The following is a 26798-nucleotide window of genomic DNA, read 5'->3' on the forward strand; positions in this document are numbered from 1 at the left end:
ATTCGCAAAATAGTGGATGATAATAATCACTGAAATATTTCCTCACGGAACAATAGCAAAAGAAAACAAGTAAGAAAGTATGGTCGGTCAAGCCCGACCATATAATACCCTACACAAAGTAAATGAGTAAACACATTTTTCTTTTAAAATATCAATAATTTATATTCGTGAGTGATTTTCGGAAGTGGGCCTTATATGGGAGCTATGACAAATTATGGACCGATCACCATAAAATTAGGTCGTGTGATTTATGTCTATATTAAAGTTAACTATGTTGAATTTTGTGTGTATACCAACATTTTTAAGCGATTTATGCACGTTAAAGTGATTTTCGGAAGCGGGTCTATATGGGAGCTATGACTAATTATGGACCGATCGTAACAAAATTTGGTGACAAGAATTTTGTATATATAAAACTTATTTGGAGCGGAATTTGTGGAGATACATATATAAATTAAGCATTTATGACCGATAAAGTCCAATTTCGGAAGGACATTTGTATGGGGGCTAGGTGATCTAATGGACCGATTTCAGCCAGTTTCAATAGCCTTCGTCCTTGGGCCGAAAAAATAATATGTACCAAATTTAATCGAAATATCTTCAAAATTGCGACCTGTACTCTGCGCACACGCGTTTACATGGACAGCCAGCCAGACGGACGGACGGACATCGTTTAATCGACTCAGAAAGTGATTCTAAATCGATCGATATACTTTTAGGTGGGTGTTAGACTAATAGTTTTGTGCGTTATAAACATCTGCACAAACGCATTATACCCTCCCCACTTTTCTCCAAACGCATTGTGGAGTCCTTAAAATACCATTCATTTGATATGCACATTGTCGATGTACATTTCCCCTTTGGGACATGGTTGCCACATTTCGATGAAAACTCTCTCTTTGATGTTATGTTCGAAAGGTAAATATGGGGTCAAACCGAGATCCCGAGGAGCTTGGACCTCATTCCTGGTAAGAGTTTATTAATTTAAATTCGCAGCTTATTTAGACTCAGGACTTTGTCTGTCTGGATCATTAGAGAGGTTACCACGGTGAGGACGTTGTGGCTGTGGTGAAGACCTGAAGCGAGAAAAAGATCGTTGGTTTAATGGCTGATGTTTGTGATAGTGGTAAACTTCGGGCAACCAATTGAATCTTATTAGATGATGATGCCGAAACAAATGGGCCATTAAAATGAGCAGATAGCATTTAGCTTACTGCTCAGGAATGGAATGGTGGCATTCGTGACATACTGATCGTTGGGCTTGGTTTTCGGTCGAGGTTTGCTGTTTGTGGAATCAGAACCGCTGATTGTCCATCTAGCGACGAAAGTAGGGATAAGATAGTCCAAGCTCCCGAGCAAGGGGTTTTCTGCAAGGAAGACATGTCAGTATTTGGGATATTTGTATACAAAATATTTCCAAAAATCGGGAAAGTTGTGATTTTATTCCCATATCTCAGTAATTTGTTGCGAGATTTTACAAATTCTCAATACCATAATTATTTAAAGTAAATTTGATAAATCGCTCATTATAACAACTTCCCTAAAAGACTCCAGAATATAGATTTTATTGCCTCGCATATGAAACTGCTTGCTCTCTGAATTTATGAATGAATTTGTCTTCTCTTCTCCAAAGAAACTACATAATTTATGACTTAAAAATCCGTGATTTTTTCAAATGTTTAGCTTGAGTTTTGAAACATTTTTATAATGTAAATTTATTCAACAAGTATTGGCCGTTTTTAGCTATGAACTATTCCCATCTTTCTGGCAAGAACGAATCAAGCCAATATCGGCTGCTCTGTTCCAAAGTGAAGCGTATCCCAGAGAGAGCATTCTGCAGCGATCGAAACAAATAGCATTCTAAACACATTTTAAAAGGTTTGCCAACATGTTGCCGAGCCTTGTCATGATACCTGGCCGCATATTCTGAGAATTTTTTCGGCCAATGCTCACTTCAAATGAATCACTTGCATTCGGTACAGGTTCCCCGTGATAGTCTGGTAAGATTTCAGCAGCTCATAATTGATAGGACCCTTTAGCTCCCACCAAATACAGAGCATTTCCTTAGCGCCATGGATATTTGGCTTTGTTATCGATTTGGCTGGTTATCCGGGCTTCACGTACAATCTAGTTATTATGCTTCGAGTTATCGTAATGGATCCATTTTTTATCGCAAGTAAAGATTCGATGCAAAAATGATTTCTTTTTATAGCATTCAAGCATAATTTCGTAGTTCTGTAGGTTTCAGTTCGTATGGTACCCAATTTCCCTGCTTTTGGATGAATCGTGCTGCTCGCAAACGTTTTGCAATCGCTGCTTGAGTAGCTTCCAATGATTTTGCAAGCTCTTATTTATCATCTTCTTCTTGCTAAGCATTGTATTTGAACTAGGAAAATAGGTTATGGGAGGGAGGAAAGAGGGAGTAGTATTTGTGGACATTCGATTTGAACTTGCCTACATTGAAAATGATAGGCAACACTTCTCCTGGTAGTTTGTTCCACATACGTACAGTACGGCTACAGAACAAATTTATCATGTTATATCTTGTGAGGTCCAATGGCCAATAGACTAGACAGGGATGTGTTCTCGATGAAAAACGTTACGTAAACATCAGTTAGTATCAGGAATAAGTTCCCTAATTCATCAAAACACATTCCATTGTAGTACCGATGGAACAGTGAAACGCAGCCCACATTGCGACGGTGATCCAGCGAATCAATAGAGTTGGATACCCTACTGTCACCAATAATCCCTTTCGCTGTGTCCTGTACGCGATCGAGAAGCTCTAAAATAGACTTTGAAATACCAGCACATACATGGGAAATGTATTCCATTTTTGAGTTTGACAACAATCTTCATGTTGTCTCCAATTCTTTATCATCAATGTTTTTTGGCTGGCCTGGGCGATCTTTGTCTTCCGTGTCAAATCACCACTTCTAAACCGAACAAATCATCTCTCGCACGATGAAACGGATAAAATACATTTGTCATAAGCTACAGCTAGCACTTTTTTTTCAAATGAAAAATGTAAAGCAAAACTTCCCGCATATGACGCTTTGTTGGTACAAAATTCGATATTTTCGAAGCAAAAAAAACTTTCGTTTAGGCTATAATAATCAAGAACTAAGTGAGAATAAATGACAGTTAAGTACCCTTTAAAATGACATATAAGTTATTAAAAACAAATACCGTGTTTGAAAGATACGCCATCTATTATAAATTCCGCATTACATCCAACAGTTATATCCTTTTTAAAACAAGTTTTTTGCCTAAAAAATTAATTTAGTTTTTAAATTTCGATTTAAAATTCCAATTTAAATTCTTTTATTTCAATTCTTTAAACTCTCAACTCTTTAATATTGCCTTGTCATAAAATTAATATGTGTAACTGAATGTTAAATGTGTTAGAGTTAAAGTTCGTTTCAATATATGTGGTACTAACGTTTAGGGTGCAATATTTTGAACCTGCCACAAACAGTGTATTGGCAATAGTAGCAGAGCAGAGGGAGCTGCAACTGCAGTAGCAGTAAATATATACAGTGTAATATTTATGTCACAAATATGCTTGGTTGCACCCGTCGGTTGCATTTAACAATTTTCAATAAAAATTTCCTTCATTTTTCCTTTTCTATATAGAATGTTTTTTTACAACTTGTACTCTCGTTATAACATGTCTATGCATGCATGGTATTTCTACACATGTTAAGCTGTGTTGTGTGGTTATAGGATTTTTTAGAGGCGACCTCTATAATACGGAGTATGTTGGTTGAGTCAATAGGTTTGTCTTTGAAGAAGGAAATTCAAAACTAGAAATTTTCAATCCAAACAGGTTGAAAATATCGTAATTTTCTACATTTCTCAGATCAAATTTTGTTTGTGTGTAAACAAATTTGTGTAAAAGTCTTTCAAAACCAATGAAATTTTTATAGTTTTCTTGCAAATTTTCCACTGAATTAATTTTAATACAAAAATTTATTTTTTAAATTTGAAACTAATGCCTTGTTGGGGGTGCCTGAAATTCGCCAATGCCATTGACATTTTGTGTCATATTATTTCTATACAATTTTATAGTGTATGTTGCAAAGGTCGCGTGCATGAATTCAGTTCAGTTTTCTTTTTCTACCATAAAACTATTTTCTATATATTGAAAAGTGAACTTTGTGCACTTGGTGGATATGGTATATGAATGTCTGCATGTGTGTTATTAGATATTTTTTGTATGGAGAAAACAGGACTAAGAAGGAACAAATTCTATGACAAATTAATAAATTGATTGTTGTGGTAGAATTTCTTTTGTCAAATAAATGATGGTAATAAGTAATAATGTCACTCAGTAATGTATCACTTTCTTGTTAATTTCATAGACTTATGGAAAATACTTTGAATTATGACAAATGAAATTTAGATTTATTTGTAAAATTTGTGAATAAAGGAAAATGAAAACAAAACATTAATTTAATATTATTTAAAACAATCAAAAAGAATCAACAAATGAGGAGCCACAGAACAAAAGGTACTTTTTTGAAAATTTAAAAATTTTTAAAAATTGATTTTTTCTAGAAGATTTCAACCCAAATATTATAAAAATACCAAAAAATTAATTTGTAAAAAAATTCGAAAAAGTACCTTTTGTTCTGCGGCTCCTCAAATGTGAAAAGTATCATGATATTTATATTGCTATGTTAATGCTGTTAAATTATTTAGAATAAAGAAATATTTGGGAATAGAAAAGTAAAAAATAGATTTGTTTAAAGAAATATGTGTTATTTCCATTTCAACGCTTAATAACAAAAACACATTAAATTTTAGGTTTTCGTAAAAAAATTAAAGGAATTATGAGTGATTACAAATTATATTATTATTCCCCTTCACCTTCATGAGAAGGGTATATATAAGTTTGTCATTCCGTTTGTAATTTCTACATTTTTCATTTCCGATCCTATAAAGTATATATATTCTGGATCCTTATAGATAGCGGAGTCGATTAAGCCATGTCCGTCTGTCTCTCTGTCCTTCTGTTAGTTGAAATCAATTTTTTGAAGACCCCAGATATCTTCGGGATCCAAATCTACAATAATTCTGTCAGACAGTCTTTCGAGAAGTTTGCTATTTAAATTCAGCAAATTCCGTCCATAAATAACGGAGATATGAGCAAAAAACCGGGACAACCTCGATTTTTGATCTATATATGGATTACTAAGTCATTAATATAGACAATATGGATATCTAATGATAGATATTTCAAAGTCCATTGCAACGATGTAGATAATGTAAGTTGGACCTACAATGGGTCAAAATCGGGAAAAATATTTTTTGACCCAAATTTTTTTTTCATCAAAAAATTTTTTTCGTCATAAATTTTTTTTTACAAAAAAAAAATTGAAAAAAAAAATTTTTAAAAAAAATTAAAAAACAATTTTGAAAAACAATTAAAAAAAAAAATAAATTTTGTTTACCTAAAAATATTAAAAAAAATTTATTTTAAAGTATAATTTGGCTCTCTTACTTGTTTTTCTTTTAAAAATATTTTTGCCTGTTAAAAACGATGGTTTATTTCCTTTAAATAAACCTTCATATAAAAGTGCCAAGTAGTTTTAAAATTGTAAAAGCTCGAATGTTCTATTTCCACAACGTTTTGTTTTTTGGAAATAATTCGGAATCTCGGTAACTATTGAAGATATTGTTACGAAATTTCATACTGTTAGAGCTGAGGTGTTTTAAAGTTGATTTACAGTTGTTCAGCTTCCTATTTGTAATGGGGGCCAGCGCGTGACCCCTAAAATTTTGTCACCTTGGATCTAAAATTTGTTAAAAAAAAATCGCCAAAAACCCATTTATGATGCGAATGTGCTGAAATTTTAAATATAAATAGTCCTTCAGAAGATCTACAAAAAATATGATCAAATATGTAGGATATCTGTTTTAGACGAAGTGATATTTAGGTTTATTTATTTATTTATTATTTTTTTATTTTGCTCGATTATTTTTGGGTTTTTTAGATATGAGGGTCGAAATTTATTTTAAAAAAATCAGCTGTATTAGCGCTAAAAATAAAACAACATGCTAGCAGTTGTCTCTATAAAATGTTATACGCATCCAAATTTATTTATTTAGAAAATGTAAAAAGGGCCATTTTTTTCCAAAAAAGTACTTATATTTTTCCTTTTGTAAAAAAAAATTTGTTCGGGACTATATAAAATTTATAAATGATCCGAGAAGGGATTTTAATGCAAATGCATTTAAAGTAAAACTTGTTTCCCTTCAGCGGACTTAGTCCCCACCAGACCTATCCAAACTTGGACAATTTTTAAACAAAATTTTAGGTTTGATTAAAAAATTCTGAAAACTCCAAGCACCAATTATGGAAAAAACTACATATTTGTATAACCCAATATGTTGTTTAATTTTAAACAACGCCCTTTTACTATCACGCAGTAACTAACGTCACAGTAGGCACTTTTCTAAAAAAACTCAGTTATTGGGACACATTTTCCCAGTTTTAGGAATTTAATAAAAAATTTCAAAAGCTACAATGCCATTGATTAAAGGACACTAGAATCTACATTGGTTTTAAATTTTGTTGCGATATCTTTAACCGTTAAAATTTTACATTAATACAAATTTTATATTTTTCTTCATGGAAAATCACTATATAATAATTTTTGTAGTTTTTAATGTAAATGAGGTCCGAAAATTTTATAAAATTATGTAATTTTACTAAAATATCAATCCTCTAGTCCTAAGGTTTTCACCAATACCAAATGCTTGTATAAAATGTTTATACTTACTTTTCATAAGCTCCACAAATCTAGCCCACTTTCAAAAATTTGAACTTTTTTTATATATTCTATGAAGTGATGCTTAAAAGAAAATCATTTTTGCACCGTATCATTACTTGCAATGAAAACTGAATGCATTACAACAATCCGAAGCGTTAGAGATCGTATGTGAAGCCCGGCAACCAGCCGAATTGACACCAAAATCAAATATTCATGGCGCTAAGGAAATTCTCTGTATTTGGTCCTATCTATTATGAACTGCTTAAATCTGGCCAGACCATCAGAACTGATTCGTTTAAAGCGAGCATTGGCAGAAAAACGCCCGAAATATGCTTCCAGTCATGAAACTGTAATATTCCATCATAACGCTCGGCCGCATGTTGCAATATCTATTAAAAAGTAGTTAGAATAAAGTGGTTGGGAATTTTTGCCTAAACAGCCTTATAGTCCAAACCTGGCCCTCTCCGACTACTTTTTGTTTCGATCGATGCGAAATGCTCTCCCTGCACAGAAAAAATTATATTTCAATTCAAACATTTATCCCATATTGAACTGGTTTCAATTATTTTATAATTGAATCAAGTATTCATTTGCTCAAAAACTAAATTTCTTGATATTTGAGTTTTGAATTTGATTATTTTGATAATTGAATATACAATTTTCGTTATTGATTGAATTTCAAATACAAAAATTATTGAATAGATAATTTTTCTATTTCAAATTCAACCAGTAACGAAAATTGTATATTCAATTGTCAAAATAATCAAATTCAAAACTCAAAATTCAATAGAAAATATCAAGAAATTTTGGTTTTGAGCAAATGAATACTTGATTTAATTATGAAATAATTGAAACCAGTTCAATATGTGACAAATATTTGAATTGAAACGGTTTAAGAAATAGTTTTTTCTGTGTGGGATAGGCTTCACTTCAGAACAGATGATTTGTTCAAGGCCTCAAAAAATGAGCAGATCGTTTGGTGCGTAAATGTTGGGAAAAAACCATAACTAAAAATTATCAATATTTTGAATAAATTTATATTGTCCATATGTAGATTTCAAAATAAAATTTAGAAATTTGAAAAAATCCTGTATTTTTAAGTTCAAATCGTATCAGAGTTTTTAATTCGAAAAAGTATTTATTCCTTTTAAATCACTGCCATAGACTTTTAAACTGATTGCTTGTGACTTTCTCTTTAGTTATAGGAAAAAATGGGTGTTGAAAAATTGCTGCGGTTTATATTTATTTTCATTTCAAAATACATACGACTACATACTCATAAAAATGGTGAACATGTATGCCACTATGTTTTACTATTATATGTTATTGTATTTGCGGGAATAATACATACATTCTGAAATAACTGTATATATACAATATATACTAACCATATACCTTTTCAACGTCTTTCCTATACTTTGACTTCTCGACGATACAATAAAATCTAATCAAAATTCTGCAACGTCGTATGAATTTAAATGAACGTTCAAACAATTTTTATGTTTATAACAGTATTCTCTATATGCGAACAGTTTTCTTTCTTTTTTTTATTATTTGTATGTGTGTTGTGTCAGGAAATAGGAAATGCAGTGAAATAAAAATTATATGTATGTTAGGGAGTGTGTGTGTGTGTATGTGGCATGTTGCATTATTATTGTGAATGAATTTTAGTTATAACAATGTATGGTGGAAAGTATTAAATTTAATTAATAATGATTTTTTTTTGGTTGATACGGTTTGAGTATTTCAGTTATTTGGGTTAGTGTGGAGGAAGATTAAATCGATTTTCTTATAATTGTTTTGTATAAGATAAAATTTCTTGCAGTTTGGTTGCTTAATAGATGAAATTTATTAATTTAAAAAATATTTTATTGTCACATTCGGCCTAACTACACAGGACTTCTTCTTGAGGGGTTACTGTAAACAGGAAATGTACAAATAGAAACCGACAAATCTACCCAGTACTTTAAATAATTGCTCAAGGCAATCTATGTTTTTTTTGTTAATTTTTATTAACTGTCTAAATGATTTACTTCCTGTAATGAGAGAGTTATGAATTTTCTGTAATCAGTAAGATTTTACTGATAATACAAATTAAATTTATTCATTAGTAAAAAATTACTGATTACAAATTAAATTTTATTATTAATAAATGTTTACTTTAACTGCAATTTACTTTTACTGTTAAGTTAATATTTAATAAAATATATTTTTTTTACTTTATTCATTTATTTATTATTCATAATAAAAATTCATTGCTGCTTATTTAATGCAATTCAAAACTGCAACAAAATATTGTAAAAAAAAGTTGATTAATGAAATTTAAGTCATGTATGAAGATTCTTAGCATTAAACTTGAATGTGCACAATATTCAAGGCATCACTAGCATCAGGTACTAAAATAAATATGCAATGTTTTAAACTTGAAATTTGTTATATTAAACTCAACAAAAAGTGATAGTAATAAAAATTATGTTAATACAATGCCAACGACTTACATATGGGCAATTCCATATCATCGTACGTGACATTTGTACGCATATAAAGTGGAATAGATTTTGCTAAAATAAGAGTATCTGAAAAATAATTTGGTCTTTATGTTCCATTCAGAGGGTACTATATTTTAAAATAATAAAAAGTTCTTTCGAAATATTGTTCTCCAAAATATTGAGCGAAATAAGGGTATATCGTACGTGACATAAAACGGAACTCATTTTGAGGTACATGTAGAAATATGCGAAAATATTCGAACCGTGAGAGGCGTTATGTTTTCTTTTAATTTCTTACACTAAACGAAATATTTTTCCTTTACAATCCGTCATATTTAAATAAAATCAATCGTTGTATGATTTTATAATAAATAAAATTTCATATCGTACGTGACATACCGTACGTGACAGATTATTCCCTTATAATAAAACAATATATATTCTGTAAATATATGTATTCAAAAATTAAAAAGTGAATAGAAAATATACATTCGGTTTCAATAAACAATTTGACAATAGCAAAAAAAAACAATCAGATTCAAATTTATTTCATACTAAAAGCTAATTGGTAGCCTAGTTTCCGTCGAAATTTTAGCCTAAAACATACTTAAAACATTAAAAAATTAAATATAAGCATTTTAAACTATTATTTTTGTCTTTAAAATGTTGTAATATGAACTAAATACTTTCACATAGTAACATTTTATTATTTTCTTCTATTCAAATCATCTTGAAAATTTTTTTTTTAGGTTTTCAGTCGTGGTAGCGATTCTTGTGGAATCCATATATAAAATGGACACATCCTTTATTATTGGGCTGTGCCGAATCTTGTACCCTTCCCCAAATTATACTTTAAAATAAAATTTTTTGGTGAACTATATTTAAAATTAGAAAAAAATATTTTTCTTAATTATTTGCAAACATTATATTAGCCTTTTCTCCGATTTTATATTACAACCGAACCGGGTCTATAGCGGATATATTGATGTATCAATCATGTTTCTAAGTTATTTGGGGGCTACGGAAAGTTGATTTCAACATACAGAGGGACAGGCAGGCATGGTTACATCGACTTTGGTATCTATAACGATCCTGACTATATATGCTGTGTTGGGTCGCAAATGAAAAATGTAGAAATTACAAAATGAATAACAAACTTATATATACCCTTGCTGAAAACTTTAAATTGGATATTAAAGCTATTTTTGAAATTGTGTTATTTAGGAGTAAAAACAAACGTGCCAATACTGGGTGGAAGATTTTTCAGAATTGAAATTGAAACTTTTCTCAGAAAAAATTTTTGGGAAAATTTAGGATGAACTTTTTTCATTTAGATGACTTTTTAGTCACTCTTAAAAATAGAGTGACAAAAGTTGGGGAGAATTTTTTTTTTCAGAGAATCAAAAATTTTGATTGAATTAAAGAAAAAAAAATTCATTTATATTAACTTTCTTGGGTCTTCGGTAAAATTTTACATATTTTGAAATTAAAATTAAATTTTTTTTTTTAAACAAACACAAACTGCGAAGCGTTTTGCTAGTCTGCAATTACCAAAACTCGGTTTTCGCCTCTATTAAAGCTGGGTTTCGGCATACACCGTAATTGGCGCCGATAACGAAAACTGAAAAACGTTAGTGTTCGTCACCGTCTCGTTTCTGAATTGTTTTCGTTTCATTTGGGTGCGTTGCGACATAAAGCTGAAACGAAATTATTTTTTAATTTTGGTTGTGGCACATTAAATAGAATTTCTTTATTTTTGACAAAATCTATTATTTTTTTCCTCTTCCAATAAAGAAAATTTATTTTTTTTATTCATTTTGATTTTCTTTAAATTTGAAATAAAAAAATAATTAAAATAATTTCGTTTCTACTTGAATTTGTTTTCATTCCGACCCCAAATGACAGGTTTTTCGTTACTGATCGGTGCCGTTTCGTTCTAAATTTTTGTTGCCGATTTCTGAAATGTATGGAATTCGTTTTCGGTGCCGATTACGGTGGATGTTTTGTGCTATTTTTAATAGTTCCGGGGATATAGTGAAACCGATTTTACCCATTTTTAGTCCGTTGAATATCGAATTTCCAAAAATTCCTTCTTAATGGATATACACATCGGGAGAGGTGCCACATACAAAATATCAAAATGACATAAAAACTTTTAAAATTAGTAAAAATATTTTTATGGGAAAATTGGAAATTCGGCTTCACGAATGGAGGTGTCTAAAACCATATTCATAAAATTGCTTTTCTAATGAAACAGGTTTGGAGCTAATCGTGGTTTCAGAGTCTATGACGGATATATGAAGAAACATAGATAAGTTGGACTATAGCGGATATGTTGATATATCAATAATGGTTATTTGGGGGCTTTGGAATGATAATTTCAACAGACTCATCGACTCAGCCGCTACAAACAATTTTTAATGTATCGAATTTGGATGATTTTTTTTTTCAAACTGAAAAAAAAAGTTGAAATTTTTTCACTGTGAAATTTTATTCAAAATTAAAAATATTTGTTTGAAATAAATTTTTTTTTTTTAAAAATGACAATATTTTTTTAAAATTTGAAAATTTTTTCAAAATAAAAAAAATTTATGGAAATAAAAAAATAATGGCTGAAAAATTAAAAAAAAAATTTTGCAAAATAAAACAAGTAAGAAAGTATGGTCGGTCAAGCCGACCATATAATACATTACACTAAGTAAAAGAGCAAAAACATGTTTCTTTTAAAATTTCAATAATTTATATTTTTGAGAAGTGGACCTTATATGGGAGCTATGATCAATTATGGACCGATCACCATGAAATTAGGTCGTGTGATTTACGTCTACATTAAAGTTAACTATGTTGAATTTTCTGTGTATGCCAACATTTTTAAGCGATTTATGCACGTTAAAGTGATTTTCGGAAGCGGGTCTATATCGGAACTATGACTAATTATGGACCAAAATTTGGTGACATAAATTTTGTATATATAAAACTTATTTGGAGCGAAATTTGTGTAGATACATATATAAATTAAACATTTATGACCGATAAAGTCCAATTTCAAGAGGACCTTTGTATGGGGGCTAGGTGAAATAATGGATCGATATCAGCTAGTTTCAATAGGCTTGGTCCTTGGGACTGAAAAATAATACGTACCAAATTTGATTGAAATATCTTCAAAATTGTGACGTGTACTCTGCGCACAAGGTTTGACAGAGAATCAGCCAGACGGAAGGACGGATGGACGGACGTACATCGTTTAATCGACTCAGAAAGTGATTCTAAGTCGATCGGTATACTTTAAGGTGGGTGTTAAACTAATATTTTTGGGCGTTACAAACATCTACACAAACACATTATATCCTCCCCACTATGGTGGTGTAGGGTATAAAAACGGTGAAATTTTTTAGGAAAAAATAAAGAATTTTTGTGAAAATTCAGTGAATTTTTTTCAAAAATAAAAATAATTTTTTGTAGATGACAAAATTTTTTTATTTTAATTGATACTTTTGTTCAATTTTGTTTTCAGATTAAAAAAAAATTTCTGAAATTATTAATAAAAAAAATCTATGAAATTTTTTCGAAGTTAAGTGAAACAAGTTTTGGGTGAAATTTTTTTCCCAGTAAAATAATTTTAAAAAGTAAATTTATTTTCTTAAAAATAAGATTTTTAACAGCAATTATTTAGATGTGTTTTTATGAACTTTTAAATCAAAACAAATGCATTATTTTATGTGGTTTACTGCATGGATTGACTTTTTTCTTAAACTGCGATCTTTTTTCGATTTATGATCAACTGTGAGACTGAAATACAATTGAAAATGCTGTTGAGAATTATAGCAAGTTGGCTCTCTATTATGATAAACATATCTTCAAAGACAGTTATTATTTCCATTTTATTTGGCATATTCTGTTACTAATCAAATTTTCTCGAGTCTATAATATTTCATTACATAACAGCAATTTTTGAATACATAAAACCGAGACCTTCACAATGGCATACAAATTTTTTTGGATTTTTAGCTGCCACAACTCTATTTACACTTGTACTTGTACTTGAAGTATATGTTCATTAATTTGTTATTAAATGCATGACTTATTTTACAGTTTCAGTTTTTTTTTATTTTTTGCTTTTTTATTTAACAAATTTACAAGTACGAGCGAGTATTATTTCTTTACAATTAAGGTTAAAATTCAATAAAGAGAAGAAACACAAAAAAAAAAATGCCAAAAAAGCAATGAATTTTTTATGAAGGAACAAAAAAATAAGCTGGCAAAATAAACATTGTATTTTAGAACAAAAGCCAAAGAAGATGTAAATGTTAAACTTATGAATGAGTACATCTACATATTGTATACAAAAGATACAAAAAAAATACCCTAAAGCTTTCAATGAAACCGTGTGAAAAGTGAAAAGAAAAATAAACACTGAAGCATTGACGGTCGTCGGTACCAAGAGCAGCAATAAACGGAGATGAGTTGTGGCTAAACAGCAAAAAAATAAAAAAATAAAGAATATTTATAAATTAATGTAATAAAATTCACATTTAGCTTATTTCAAGATTAAAATATTACAATGAGAAAAATCTAAAGAAATGAAGCAAAAAATATTAAAACATACACGCTCAAGGTCCAAAATTACTGCTGCAAAGTATCTGGTAGTGGAGGGGGAGAAAAAATTATATATTTTGCATATTATAAGCAATTGTTGTTCTTTGGGTTGGCGTGAAAATTAAAACAATTTTTTTTATTTATTTTTTTGCAATATTATTTTTTAATAAAATTCACAAAAAGTGAAAAAAATTCAAAAGAGATTTTTTTTTTTACTCTTGCTGGCGAGTAGTGAAACCAAGAGCAGAGCAGAGCACTTTACTATACACACACAGTTCCATATATTTCTACTCATATTTATACAATTTCACTTACACAAAGTCAGTGTGCAAAGTGCTTGAAGTTGTGCATAAAAATTTCATAAATACTTTATGAGTGCTTAACATAAAAATTTAAATATTTTCCTACTCTCTCTCTTTCGTTCGCTTTTTTTGCCATCGTTTGTAACGTAAATTTGCTGAAAATTATCCTGCATTACTGAATTAAATTTAATAATAAATGCGTTTCATTTTCCTGTTTTTTGATTTTCATTTTCAAGCTGTTTATTACTATTATTTTTCACAGTATTTTGTTGGCTGGCTTCTATTTGTTGCCTTAATAGTAACGATTTGGCTGGTTTGCTTTTGCTCCGTTGCTGTTAACAATAGTTTGAAAAATAGTTAAGGTTTTTTGGTTTTAAGCAGCAGCTCTACGGAGAATACATTTTTAAAATTTTAATTATGAAAGTAGAGAATTTTAAATTTTTGTTTAAGTTATGTATTTGGGCAAACTTCAGTTATGTTTTTTTTTTAATTTGATAGGATTAAATAAATTGGCTCTCAGATAAAATAATTAAGTACATTAACGCACTGAGACTGTCTAAATATTTGGAATTTTTGCTTTATTTTAACTAATATTCCACATGTTCAAAGAAGCTTTTCAGTAGTTTATATTTAGGTTAAAGGTAATCTGTTGTCGAGCTGAAAAGTTGAAAGAAACCATTATTTTAACTCTCAAAATTATTTTTACTTTCAATAGAATTATTTTCTACACAAAATTTGTACGACTCTCGAAAGAACTATTTTCTATAGAACCATTTTTTTTATATCTTAAAGGAATTTTGTTCTATAGAAAATTTTTTGACTCACAATTATTTTTTATCTATAAAAAATTTTTTGGATTCTTAAAGGAGTTTTTTTCTATTGAACATTTTTTGGACTCTCAAAAAAATTATTTTCTTCAGCAAATGTTTTGACTGTGAAAAATTCTATTTTTAATTTCACACAATTTTTTGAGGCCCAAAAAATTTTTTTAATTTACGAAAAATGCTTGTCTTATAAATATATTATTCTATAGAAAATTTATTAGGCTCTCAAAATAATTTTTTCCGATAGAAAATTTTTTTTTCTGAAAATAATTTTTTTCTTTAAAATTTTTTAAATCAAAAATTTTTTTCTATAGAAAAAATTGATGAGCCTCAAAAATAATTGTTTGTATAGCAAATTTATTTCACTCTCAAACACAACTTTCTGGAGAAAAATTGTTTCTTTCAAAAAATTCTATAGAAATCTAAGGCATTTTTTTAATCCCAATAGAATTTTCAGCAAAAATTTACACTTAAAACCATTTTACCAATAAATGATTTCAATATCTTAAAATTATTTTATATAAAACCAGATTACATCTGCAATTCTGTAGATATAAAAAATTTTCGAATTAAAGTTTTTATATCTCTTAAAATGTTTGTATAAAAATATTTTCGTTTTGAAGATTCTTTCTTAAAATTCTGTAGAATTGTGTTTAGGAAAGTCTTCTCTAAGCCTTCTCTCTAGAAATTTCTTCTCTCTAGATATTTCTATAACAAACCCCTGAGAGAAATGTTTATAGAAAACACTAAAAAGTCTTCTCTCTAGAATTTTCTACAGAAAAGTCTTCTCTGTACAATTTTTTTTTAGATATGTCTTTTTCTATTGAAAAGTCTTCTCTCTAGATTTTTCTATAGAAAAGACTTCGCTCTAGAGTTTTCTATAGAAAAGACTTCTCTCTAGAGTTTTCTATAGAAAAGTCTTCTCTCTAGAGTTCTCTATAGAAAAGTCTTCTCTCTAGAGTTTTCTATAGAAAAGACTTCTCTATAGAGTTTTCTATAGAAAAGACTTCTCTATAGAGTTTTCTATAGAAAAGTCGTCTCTATAGGGTTTTCTATAGAAAAGTCGTCTCTATAGAGTTTTCTATAGAAAGTTCTTCTTTATAGAATTTTGTTTAGAAAAGTATTCTCTATACAGTTTTCTATAACAAAGTCTTCTCGCAGGTGTTTGCTATAGAAAAGACTATGCTAGAAAGTCTTCTCTCTAGAGTTTTCTATTGAAAAGTCTTCTCTCTAGAGTTTTCTATAGAAAAGACTTCTCTCTAGAGTTTTCTATAGAAAAGACTTCTCTCTAGAGTTCTCTATAGAAAAGTCTTCTCTCTAGAGCTCTCTATAGAAAAGTCTTCTCTCTAGAGTTCTCTATAGAAAAGTCTTCTCTATAGAGTTCTCTATAGAAAAGTCTTCTCTATAGATTCTTCTATAGAAAAGTCTTCTCTATAGAGTTTTCTATAGAAAAGTCTTCTCTATAGAGTTTTCTATAGAAAAATCTTCTCTATAAAGTTTTCTATAGAAAAGTCTTCTCTATAAAGTTTTCTATAGAAAAGTCTTCTATAAAGTTTTCTATAGAAAAGTCTTCTCAATAGAGTTTTCTATAGAAAAATCTTCTCAATAGAGTTTTCTATAGAAAAATCTTCTCTATAAAGTTTTCTATAGAAAAGTATTCTCTATAGAGTTTTCTATAGAAAAGTCTTCTCTATAGACTTTTCTATAGAAAAGTCTTCTCTATAGACTTTTCTATAGAAAAGTCTTCTCTATAGACTTTTCTATAGAAAAGTCTTCTCTATAGACTTTTCTATAGAAAAGTCTTCTCTATAGACTTTTCTATAGAAAAGTCTTCTCTATAGAGTTTTCTATAGAAAAGTCTTCTCTATAGAAAAGTCTTCTCTATAGACTTTTCTATAGAAAAGTCTTCTCTATAGAGTTTTCTATAGAAAAGTCTTCTCTATAGAAAAGTCTTCTCTATAGGGTTTTCTATAGAAAAGTCTTCTCTATAGAAAAGTCTTCTCTATAGAGTTTTCTATAGAAAAGTCTTCTCTATAGAGTTTTCTATAGAAAAGTCTTCTCTATAGAATTTTCTATAGAAAAGTCTTCTCTATAGAGTTTTCTATAGAAAAGTCTTCTCTATAGAGTTTTCTATAGAAAAGTCTTCTCTATAGAGTTTTCTATAGAAAAGTCTTCTCTATAGAGTTTTCTATAGAAAAGTCTTCTCTACAGAGTTTTCTATAGAAAAGTCTTCTCTATAGGGTTTTCTATAGAAAAGTCTTCTCTATAGGGTTTTCTATAGAAAAATCGTCTCTATAGGGTTTTCTATAGAAAAATCGTCTCTATAGAAAGTTCTTCTTTATAGAATTTTGTTTAGAAAAGTATTCTCTACACAGTTTTCTATATCAAAGTCTTCTCGCAGGTGTTTGCTATAGAAAAGACTATGCTAGAAAGTCTTCTCTCTAGAATTTTGAATAAAAAAGTCCATTCTCAAGAATTTTCTTTAGAAAGGTATTTTTTTATAGTTTTCTTTAGAAAAAAACTTCTCTCTACAGCTTTCTTTATAAAAGTCTTCCTTCTAGTGTTTTCTATAGATTTTTTGTTTAGAAAAGCCTTCTCCAGCCCTCCTCTCTAGAGTTCTCTATAGAATAGTCTTCTCTCTAGAGTTTTCTTCAGAAAAGTATTCTCTCTCAAGAGTTTTCTATAGAAAACTTTTCTCTCTTTAAGGTTTTCTTTGGACTTTCCCGCTTAGTTATTGAACATTATTGTGAAACAACAAAATTTTTTTTTGCTTCGAAAATGTTGTATTTTTAATTTGAGAAGTGTCGCTGTAGCACACCGATGCTCACCAAAACTTATAATGAATGTGTGATTTTGACACGAAAGACAAAGATGACCCAAGCCAACCAAAAAAACCAAGAATTGGAGGCATTACTCCACGAAGATTTTTGTAAAACTCAGCAATGGCTTGCTGAGTCAACAAAAAGCAGGGAAATTGGGTACCATACGAATTGAATCTGAGAGACCATGAAAGACGATTTTATATGTCTGCTGCTTGAACGTTATTAATGAAAATCATTTTAGCACCGAATTATTACTTGCGATGAAAAATGTATCGTTACTATAGCATTGATCTCACACTCAATATTTCAAATATAAAAAAATATCCCACTCAATAATTTTCTCTAGAAATATTTTTTTTAATTTTCTCTTAGAAAATGTTTAATCTCATCTATTTGATCTAAAAAATATTTAACATTAAATAATTTTCTGTAACAAATACATATTTCTCTTTTCATATTTTTTTAATGACTTTTCTAGGACAAATTTATGTTTTAAAAATTCCCCTAAATCTGGTTTTTATATTTCTAATCAAGTTTTTTTTAAACTTTTCTTTCTTTACAGAACGCAAACTGTTTGTTGGCATGCTAAATAAGAAACTGAACGAGAACGACGTACGTAAATTATTTGAAGTGCACGGTGCGATCGAAGAGTGTACGGTGTTGCGTGATCAGAACGGTCAAAGTAAAGGGTGTGCATTTGTGACGTTTGCCACAAAACACGCAGCGATATCAGCGATTAAAGTAGTAAATTTCAAGCAATTTTTTTTAATTTTTATCCAGCATAACATTTTACCAAAAAAATAACTGCCACAAAATTTAGCCATAAAGACAAACACGAAATCCATTTATGCTAAAAAAAGCTAAAAACTAAAATTGCATTTTACAAACTGTTAACTGACAGAGTTTCCACTTTTTTTTTGTTTAGATTTACAATATAGAAAAACTATAAAATGAAAGAAAAAAAAAAGCTAAACAGAGGACTGCAAATTTATTGCCTAAAAACACACTGCATTTTTTTAACCAACCGACCGACCGACAAACACCATCACCACCACGAACAACTTTGTAAAACTTGATTTTATATTCATGTTTTTTCTTTTTTCTTATTATTATTTTTCCACTTGTTTTTACCATTTATTTCTTTTGTTCCTTTTTCGTTTTTGCCACTCTAGACTTTAAATCAAAATAAAACTATGGAAGGCTGCACTTCACCATTAGTTGTGAAATTCGCCGATACCCAAAAGGAAAAGGAACAAAAGAAAATCCAACAAATCCAAGCGAATCTATGGAATTTGGCGACGAATATTAATATACCTTTGGGTCAAACACCGACAACGGTTTCGACGCCCATGATAACCAATCAACCCCAACAGGCTAGTCCTGTTTTGGGCGCAGATGCTATAACACCAGCATCATTGCAGTTGTTGCAACAATTGCAGGCAGTCGGTTTACAACAGCAGCTATTGCAAGGTATTGTGGGTTTTGTTAGAGTAATAATGATTTTTTTCACTGTATAGTGAGGGGAAGAAAGCCAAGGTGAAACTACACAGAAAAACAAAAATTCAAATCCAATCACAAAATTCATAAAGTCAATTGAATATTTTATTGAAATGGGACCTATCACAAAAATCACAAAATCAAACAACAAAATTTGTAAATATTTTATTGAAAAAAAAAAATTTTTTTTCTTATTAAAATATTTTAACTATCAATGAAACATTTATATGAAATTCCACATAAAATCAAACAATATTTTTAATAAAACCATAGAAACAAATAATTGGTTTTGACTAGATATTCAAACAATATTTTTTATTAAATCAATTAAAATATTAATAACATTTAAATTCAAAATCAATAAATATTTTAATTATATATTATAATATAATATTATAAACAATATTTTCTATATAAACTACTGATATACACAATATTTTCTAAAGAAAATACTATTTTACACAATAGTTTCTAAAGAAAATACTGTTATACACAATATTTTCTATATAAAATACTGTTATACACAATATTTTCTATAGAAAAACACTGTTATACACAATAGTTTATAAAGAAAATACTTTATACACAATTTTTTCTAAAGAAAATACTATTATACACAATATTTTCTATATAAAATACTGTTATAGACAATATTTTCTATATAAAAATACTGTTATACACAATATTTTCTAAAGAAAATACTGTTATATATAATAGTTTCTAAAGAAAATACTGTTATACACAATATTTTCTATAGAAAATACTGTCATATAAAATATGAACTAGTTTCTCCCACTTACGGACTATCCAGCAAACGGTAATCCAAGTTATATGGATATTGTTCACCTGTGGGAAGATAAACCAGTTTTCACATTCATCTTAATGAAAATCAATCGTCTTACCAATTATGTCGTATTCTCCCAAATTTCTGTCATAGGAAGCTAACAACGTCTGCAATTATACCGGAATGTTTAACAATGATATAATAAAGAATTTTAAGTTCATACATACTTACCAATCTTGAAACGTGAGGAGTTATTGAGCCCTTGAACTCCTAGTCTGTTTCATGACGACCAAAACTTAAAAATTGTGTACATATGTAAATATTTTTTTTCAAAATATATGTATAATTTATTTTTATTTTACAGCTGTTTGTCAAAATTCACTATAAATTTGTTTTTGTTTCAAAGTAAACAAACATTTTTTCAATAATTTAAAAAATTGTTTGAGTTTATAAAAAAATTCAAACAAAATTTTAATAAAGAAAATATTTTGTTATGTACAAGTGTTGTCTATTATTTTGAATATTATAAAAATGTATCACAAAATGAAAACGTGCTTGATTTTAAGTACATTATGTTAAAATATTTACAAAACAAATAGACGTTTCTCATTATTAAAAAAAGTTGTTAGCATTGTTAACCATCAAATTTAAAACCAACTAAAATATTTATGAAACCAAATAAAATAAATAATAAAATACAAATCTGATTTCAAACATGCATTTGTTTGAAAATATTTTAGTCATAATTTTTTCTGTGTAAATTTGCTACAAAAAATTTTCTTATGAAAAATTTTATGTATGCAAAGCTTGCCAATTAGGAGTATTATCTCTTAGTAGTTTGTTATAAAAAATTTAACCCTAATAGTTCTTTGTTAATGTTTTCTATAGAAATAATCTATTTCGAAGTAGTCTTTTACAGAAAACTTTTACCCTCAACATTTTTCTTTTAAAAACGCTGTTTCCCTTAAATATTTTCTATAGACAACTTATCTTATTTCGGTTTTTGTTCAAAGATTTTCTGTAGAAACATTCTCTCTCTTAACAGTTTTTAAAGACAATTTTCTGTAGAAAATTTCTCTCCCTTGAGCGTATTTTATGGAAAATTAGATATCTTGAAAGTTGTCTATAAAATATTTTCCCTCTCGAAAGTTTTCTGTAGACATTTTCTCCCTCTTGAAAGTTTTCTATAGAGAGTTTCTCTATCTTGAAAGTTGTCCATTGAAAATATATCTCTCATGAATGTATGTCTCTACAGAACTTCCCTATCTTGAAAGTTTTCTATGGAAAAATTTCTCTCTCTCTCTGGAAGGTTTTCTAAAGAAATTGTCTCTCTCTGGATAGTTTTCCACAGAAAACGCCTCTCTCTGTGATATATTCTGTAGAAAATTTCTCTCCCTTTAACATTTCTATAGAAAACTTCTCTCCCTTTGAAGGTTTCTATGAAAAACTTGTCACACGATAAATTTTATTATTAAAAATTTCCTCCCTTTCAAATTTTCAATAGAAAACTTTTATCCATTTATAGTTTTCTGTATCTAGAAAGTTTTATATAGAAAACTTCTATCCCTTTAAAGGTTACTATGGACAATATCTTGTTAAAGGTTTTTATAGAAAACTTTCCTTCCTTTAAAATTTTCTATTGAAAACGTCTTTCCATATAATGTTTTCTATAGAAATCTCTCTCTGGAAAGTTTTATATAATTTTCTCTCTCGAAAGTTTTCAAAACAAAATTTGTCCTTCTCGAAAGTTTTCTGTACAAAAAATGTCTCTTTCTTTAAAGTTTTCTATAGGAAATGTTTCCCCTCTTGAAAGTTGTATATAGAAAATTTCTCTCTCTTGAAAGTTTCTATAGAAATTCCCTCTTTGAAAGTTTTCTATAAAAAAATGTCTCACTCGCTCTTGAAAGCTTTCTACATAGAACGTCTGTCTCTGGAAAGTTTTCTACAGAAAACGTTTCTCTCTCAAAAGTATTCTGTAGAAAACTTCTCTCTCTGCCTTTAATGGTTTCTACGGAAAACTTCTCTCACGTTAAAGTTTTTTTCAAATTTTCCATGTAAAACTTCTTACTATTTAAAGTTCTCCACAGAAGTCTTTCCCTCTGGAAATATGTATATAGAAAACTTCTCTCTCTTATTGATTTTATATATACAGAGGTGTTGTCCTATAAGATTTCTATCGAAAACTTCCTCTAAATTATAATTTTTCAATAGAAAACTTCTCCCTCTTAAAATATTCAGTAGAAAACTTCCATCTAATAAGTTTTCTATATAAAGCTTCTTTCTCTTATAAGTTTTCTATAGAAAAACGTTGTTGTTTACACAATAATATTCAATAACATAGTGAGAAAAAGAGAGAAAAGTTTTCTATAGGAAAACCTCGAGAAAGAAATTTTTATATAGAAAACTCTTGAGAGAGAATACTTTTCTGAAGAAAACTCTAGAGAGAAGACTATTCTATAGATAACTCTGGAGAGGAGGCTTGGAGAAGACTTTTCTAAACAAAATTCTAGATCGAAGACCTTTCTGTAGAAAGCACTAGAAGGAAGACTTTTATAGAGAAAGGGAGAAGGTTTTTCTAAAGAATTTTTATAAAAAAAGATCCAGAGAGAAGTTTTTTCTAAAGAAAACTCTAAAAAAATACTTTTCTAAAGAAAATTCTAAAGAATGGACAAAATTCTAGAGAGAAGACTTTCTATAGAAAAGTCTTCCCGCAGGTGTTTGCTATAGAAAACACTAGAGAGAAGACTTTGCTATAGAGAATACTTTTCTAAACAAAATTCTATAGAGAAGACTTTTCTATAGAAAACTCTTTCTATAGAAAAGTCTTCCCGCAGGTGTTTGCTATAGAAAACACTAGAGAGAAGACTTTGCTATAGAGAATACTTTTCTAAACAAAATTCTATAGAGAAGACTTTTCTATAGAAAACTCTATAGAGAAGACTTTTCTATAGAAAACTCTATAGAGAAGACTTTTCTATAAAAAATTCTATAGAGAAGATTTTTCTATAGAAAACTCTAGAGAGAAGACTTTTCTATAGAAAACACCAGAGACAGACTTTCCTATAGAAAACTCTATAGAGAAGACTTTTCTATAGAAAACACCATAGAGAAGACTTTTCTCTTATAGAAAATTACTCTATCCTTAAAGTTTTTATACTTACTCTCTCAAAAAGTGTCTACAAAAACTTTTAAAATTTAAAAAAAAAATCTGTAGTAAACTGCTCTTTCTCTTAAAAGTTTTCTCTTGCTTATTAGAAAACCTCTCAAAATTCACAAACATTTCTCTTGGTTTACTTCCCACTTTCTCTTACAGTGATTTAGATTTATTGCCTTTGATTTTAGCTATTTTTATTCTGAACATTTATTTACATTTCGTACTAATTTTTTTTTGTTGCAGGTTTGGGTGCACAAACAAATTCTGCAGATACGGCAGCTGCCACAGCTGCTGCTGCAGCCGCTGGTCTTCTACCTCCTATGACTGTACAAAATTTAGCTGCTCTGGCAGCCATGACACAACCCTCATTGACAAATGCTGCCACTAATCCGGGCAGTGCCCAGTTATCAAATACAGCCGCCTTATTGTGTAAGTTGCACACAATTGTTTGCTAAGAATTTAAGTAGAGAATTTAAATTAATACCTTAAAGCTTAGGAGAAACATATTATTAAGTACTTAGGCAAATAAGTTGTAGCTATCAACAATTACTTAGGAAAACAGAAAAATAAATTCAACTTGTTCAGTTATGCGTGTGTTGTAAATAAATTGATCCCTTGTTTAATATTTTCGACCACATGTCAATTAACACACTTGACTGAAAAGTTAATCCTGGTCGGCAACACAAAAAAGAAAATAAAACAACTCATTTAAGCTTTGTTTTATTTAACTCGTTTTTGTTTGTATTATAATGTTGTAATAATAAGCTTGTATTAAGTTTTTAATCCGATTTTATAATGTACGAAAAGTATGTGAAGAAAATTATACAACATTACTTTACACTATTTTTTTATACTCTCATGTACTTTCACTCACGCTCAAATAGATATAAATATCCTTGCTAAAGGACATATAAAGCATTTATGTCCTTCCTTACACATGACCATACATACATACATCATTGGCTGTTGATTGCCGGATATTGTAAATACAATAATTGTAATCCCTCAGACCACAAAACATAATGTTGTTGTGTTTCTTTTTTCTACCTCCATTTTGTTTAATACATACAATACATATGTATATTACTCATACATCCATTGTTGGTTTATGTTTATGTGGTAGTGAGGGAAGAGAGTAAAGTGTGAGATAGTAATCTATCTGTTTTTGCTTTTGTTTTGTTGACTTAAACTTAATTGTAATGATATTTTAAAAATCATTTAATTAAAATATTGTTTTTCATTACATAATCATATACATACACTCATTTACTTGTAGTTGTTTACACACATGTAAACTATATTGTATGTGTAAAACATATTTTCTCCTAAAAAAAAGGATTTCAATTTTTGTGAAAAAATAATTTAAATTTGTAGTTGTCTAACTATAGAACATATATTAGAAAAGTAAAGAAAAGTTGTTTTGTCTTTTGATTAATTACTTGATCGTAGAATGAAGATCCTTCCAATTGGAAGTAAAATTCGAATAACCATATTCATATTGATGAATAAATTTACCTTGTATTCAAAGTATTCTATGGAAAACTTTCCTCCCTTAATGTTTTCTTATTGCAAACTTTCCTCTCTTTAATATTTTTTATAGAAAACTTCTCTCCATTTAGAGTTTTCTATAGAGAACTCTCTTTCAGGAAAGTCTTATATTGAAAACTTCTCTTATAAATTTTATATAGAAAACTTCTCTCTAAGTTTTTTCTCTTTACGAACGTATGGAGTTTGAAAAGTGTTCAAGGTCTTAGAATTTATAATAAATCTATAATTAGCATATTTTATTCAGCTATGCCGATTCATAAATAAGTTCCATATTGTATCTAAAATTACACAGATTTCACTTGTCTCAACATTATTGCCCATTCAAAAGGGCCATGTTAAAGTGACAGATCCATAACTCCCACATAAATCTCACTACCCAATATCACTATAACCGTTACAAATATTGCAACCAAATGTTATGACTTAGACTTAAGTATGCTGGTCATAAATGTTTTAATAAAAATTTGATGTTTTTTTTTCGTTATTTTTACCAAATATATTACAGATAATTCGATGAAATTTAACTCACGTTATTCTTATGGTTTGGGGATGAATCCTTTTGAAAGTGGTAAGAATATTACCCCTTTTCCTTATACAAATGTTTTCTCGGAATCTGACTTTCTTGTCAATATATTCCTTAGCAATATCGGTATATACAAAATTTAACTAATATATATCTCACCTGAACACAAAGCATGTTAACAATTTTTTTTTCAGGATCGGTAAATAATTTGCTATACATATTTTATTACTTCTTACATAGTTCCACATTCGAAAATTACTTTAACATGCTTAAATTCCTTATAGATATTCTTGAGATAAATTCCAATATAAACAAATTTTATCTATACAGAAATCCTACTTATCTATTCAAATTAATATTTCGAAATTAAATTCCAAAACAAATTCCACACAAAATTTTGTGTGAAAAAGTTCGTAGTAGTCCTATTTACTAAACTCTCATTCCAACCCAGTAAGTACAAAAGCTTTAAAAATTCAAGCACTTGAATATTATGTTGGAATTTGACTTGAATACAATTGTAATTATGTTTTAAACTTCAAAATTTTTTGAAAAAATGTATGTTTCCTTTTTACTGGAGAAAGCTACTGACATAAAGTGTAATACAACTATAATACAATTTATTAACTATAACTCAAGGCTTGAATTATACTTGCTTTCAACTTGAATTCCAGTAAAATTATTAGGAACTATGTTCAGTACTTAAATCAAAGAGAACCAAGCACTGTTCCGGAGTACGAACATTAATCAAAATAAATACTCACACCATTGAGTAGCACGCTGGATTTAAACTAAACATGTTTTCTCCTATTTACGGAAAATGACCTCAATTCATTTACTATTTTTAAAACAATACATTCACATTTAAAACATTTCTCTTGTTGGTTGTCACTAGTTTAAATGATCTTCAATATATGTGGAGGGTATTTAAGACTCGCTGAACTGAATAATGAACTCTTATGGGTATTCATATTTTTTCACATTTCAATATCATGGTTTCGACATATCACTGACAAGAAAATTCCGAAAAAAACTAGCTGAAAATTATTGGGCGTATGACATAAAAATGCGGGATGTAGCCTTAATTTTAAAACCTTTGTACAATACAAATTTATTCAAAATATTGCCCATTGCTGTCACCTTTTACTATCATTCTGGCAACATATGAATTCAGAGCCAAAAGAACTGTTCATCTTTTGAGGCCAAGAACGGATCAAGCCAATATCGGATACTCTATTACAAAGTGAAGCGAATTGCAGAGAGTGAGTCAAAACTTCCCAACCAATTAAATTTAAATAGTTTTTAACAGGTATTGCAATATATGGCCGAGCGCCGTCATGATGGAATATTACGGTTTTATGTGTGGCCGCAAATTTTGGTAATTTTTTGGACAATGCTCGCTTTAAACGAATCAGTGGCGTTCGGCACAGGTTCCCTGTTATGGTCTGGTCAGAATTCAGAAGCTCATAATATATAGAACCCA

The 26798-nt window shown here is 29.1% G+C and overlaps 1 protein-coding gene across 5 annotated transcripts in view; it reads left to right on the top strand.

Moving 5' to 3' along the window:
• The window catches only part of bru1 (bruno 1), a 403554-nt gene that overhangs the window by 283476 nt on the left and 93280 nt on the right, over positions 1 to 26798 (top strand). For 3 of the 5 annotated variants that reach the window (XR_010576051.1, XR_010576050.1, XM_065502672.1), the window contains exons 6-9: positions 18375 to 18556; positions 18985 to 19282; positions 23491 to 23676; positions 25301 to 25363. Coding sequence is in view for 1 of the 5 variants with exons in the window: in XM_065502672.1 (XP_065358744.1) it covers positions 18375 to 18556; positions 18985 to 19282; positions 23491 to 23676; positions 25301 to 25363 (729 nt within the window). In the remaining 4 variants the exon portion in view is untranslated. The remainder of the gene's footprint in view (positions 1 to 18374; positions 18557 to 18984; positions 19283 to 23490; positions 23677 to 25300; positions 25364 to 26798) is intronic. The other 2 variants (XR_010576052.1, XR_010576053.1) reach the window with 1 other exon arrangement.

The sequence above is a fragment of the Calliphora vicina genome, chromosome 2 (genome assembly GCF_958450345.1).
Source record: "Calliphora vicina chromosome 2, idCalVici1.1, whole genome shotgun sequence".
NCBI lineage: Eukaryota > Metazoa > Arthropoda > Insecta > Diptera > Calliphoridae > Calliphora > Calliphora vicina.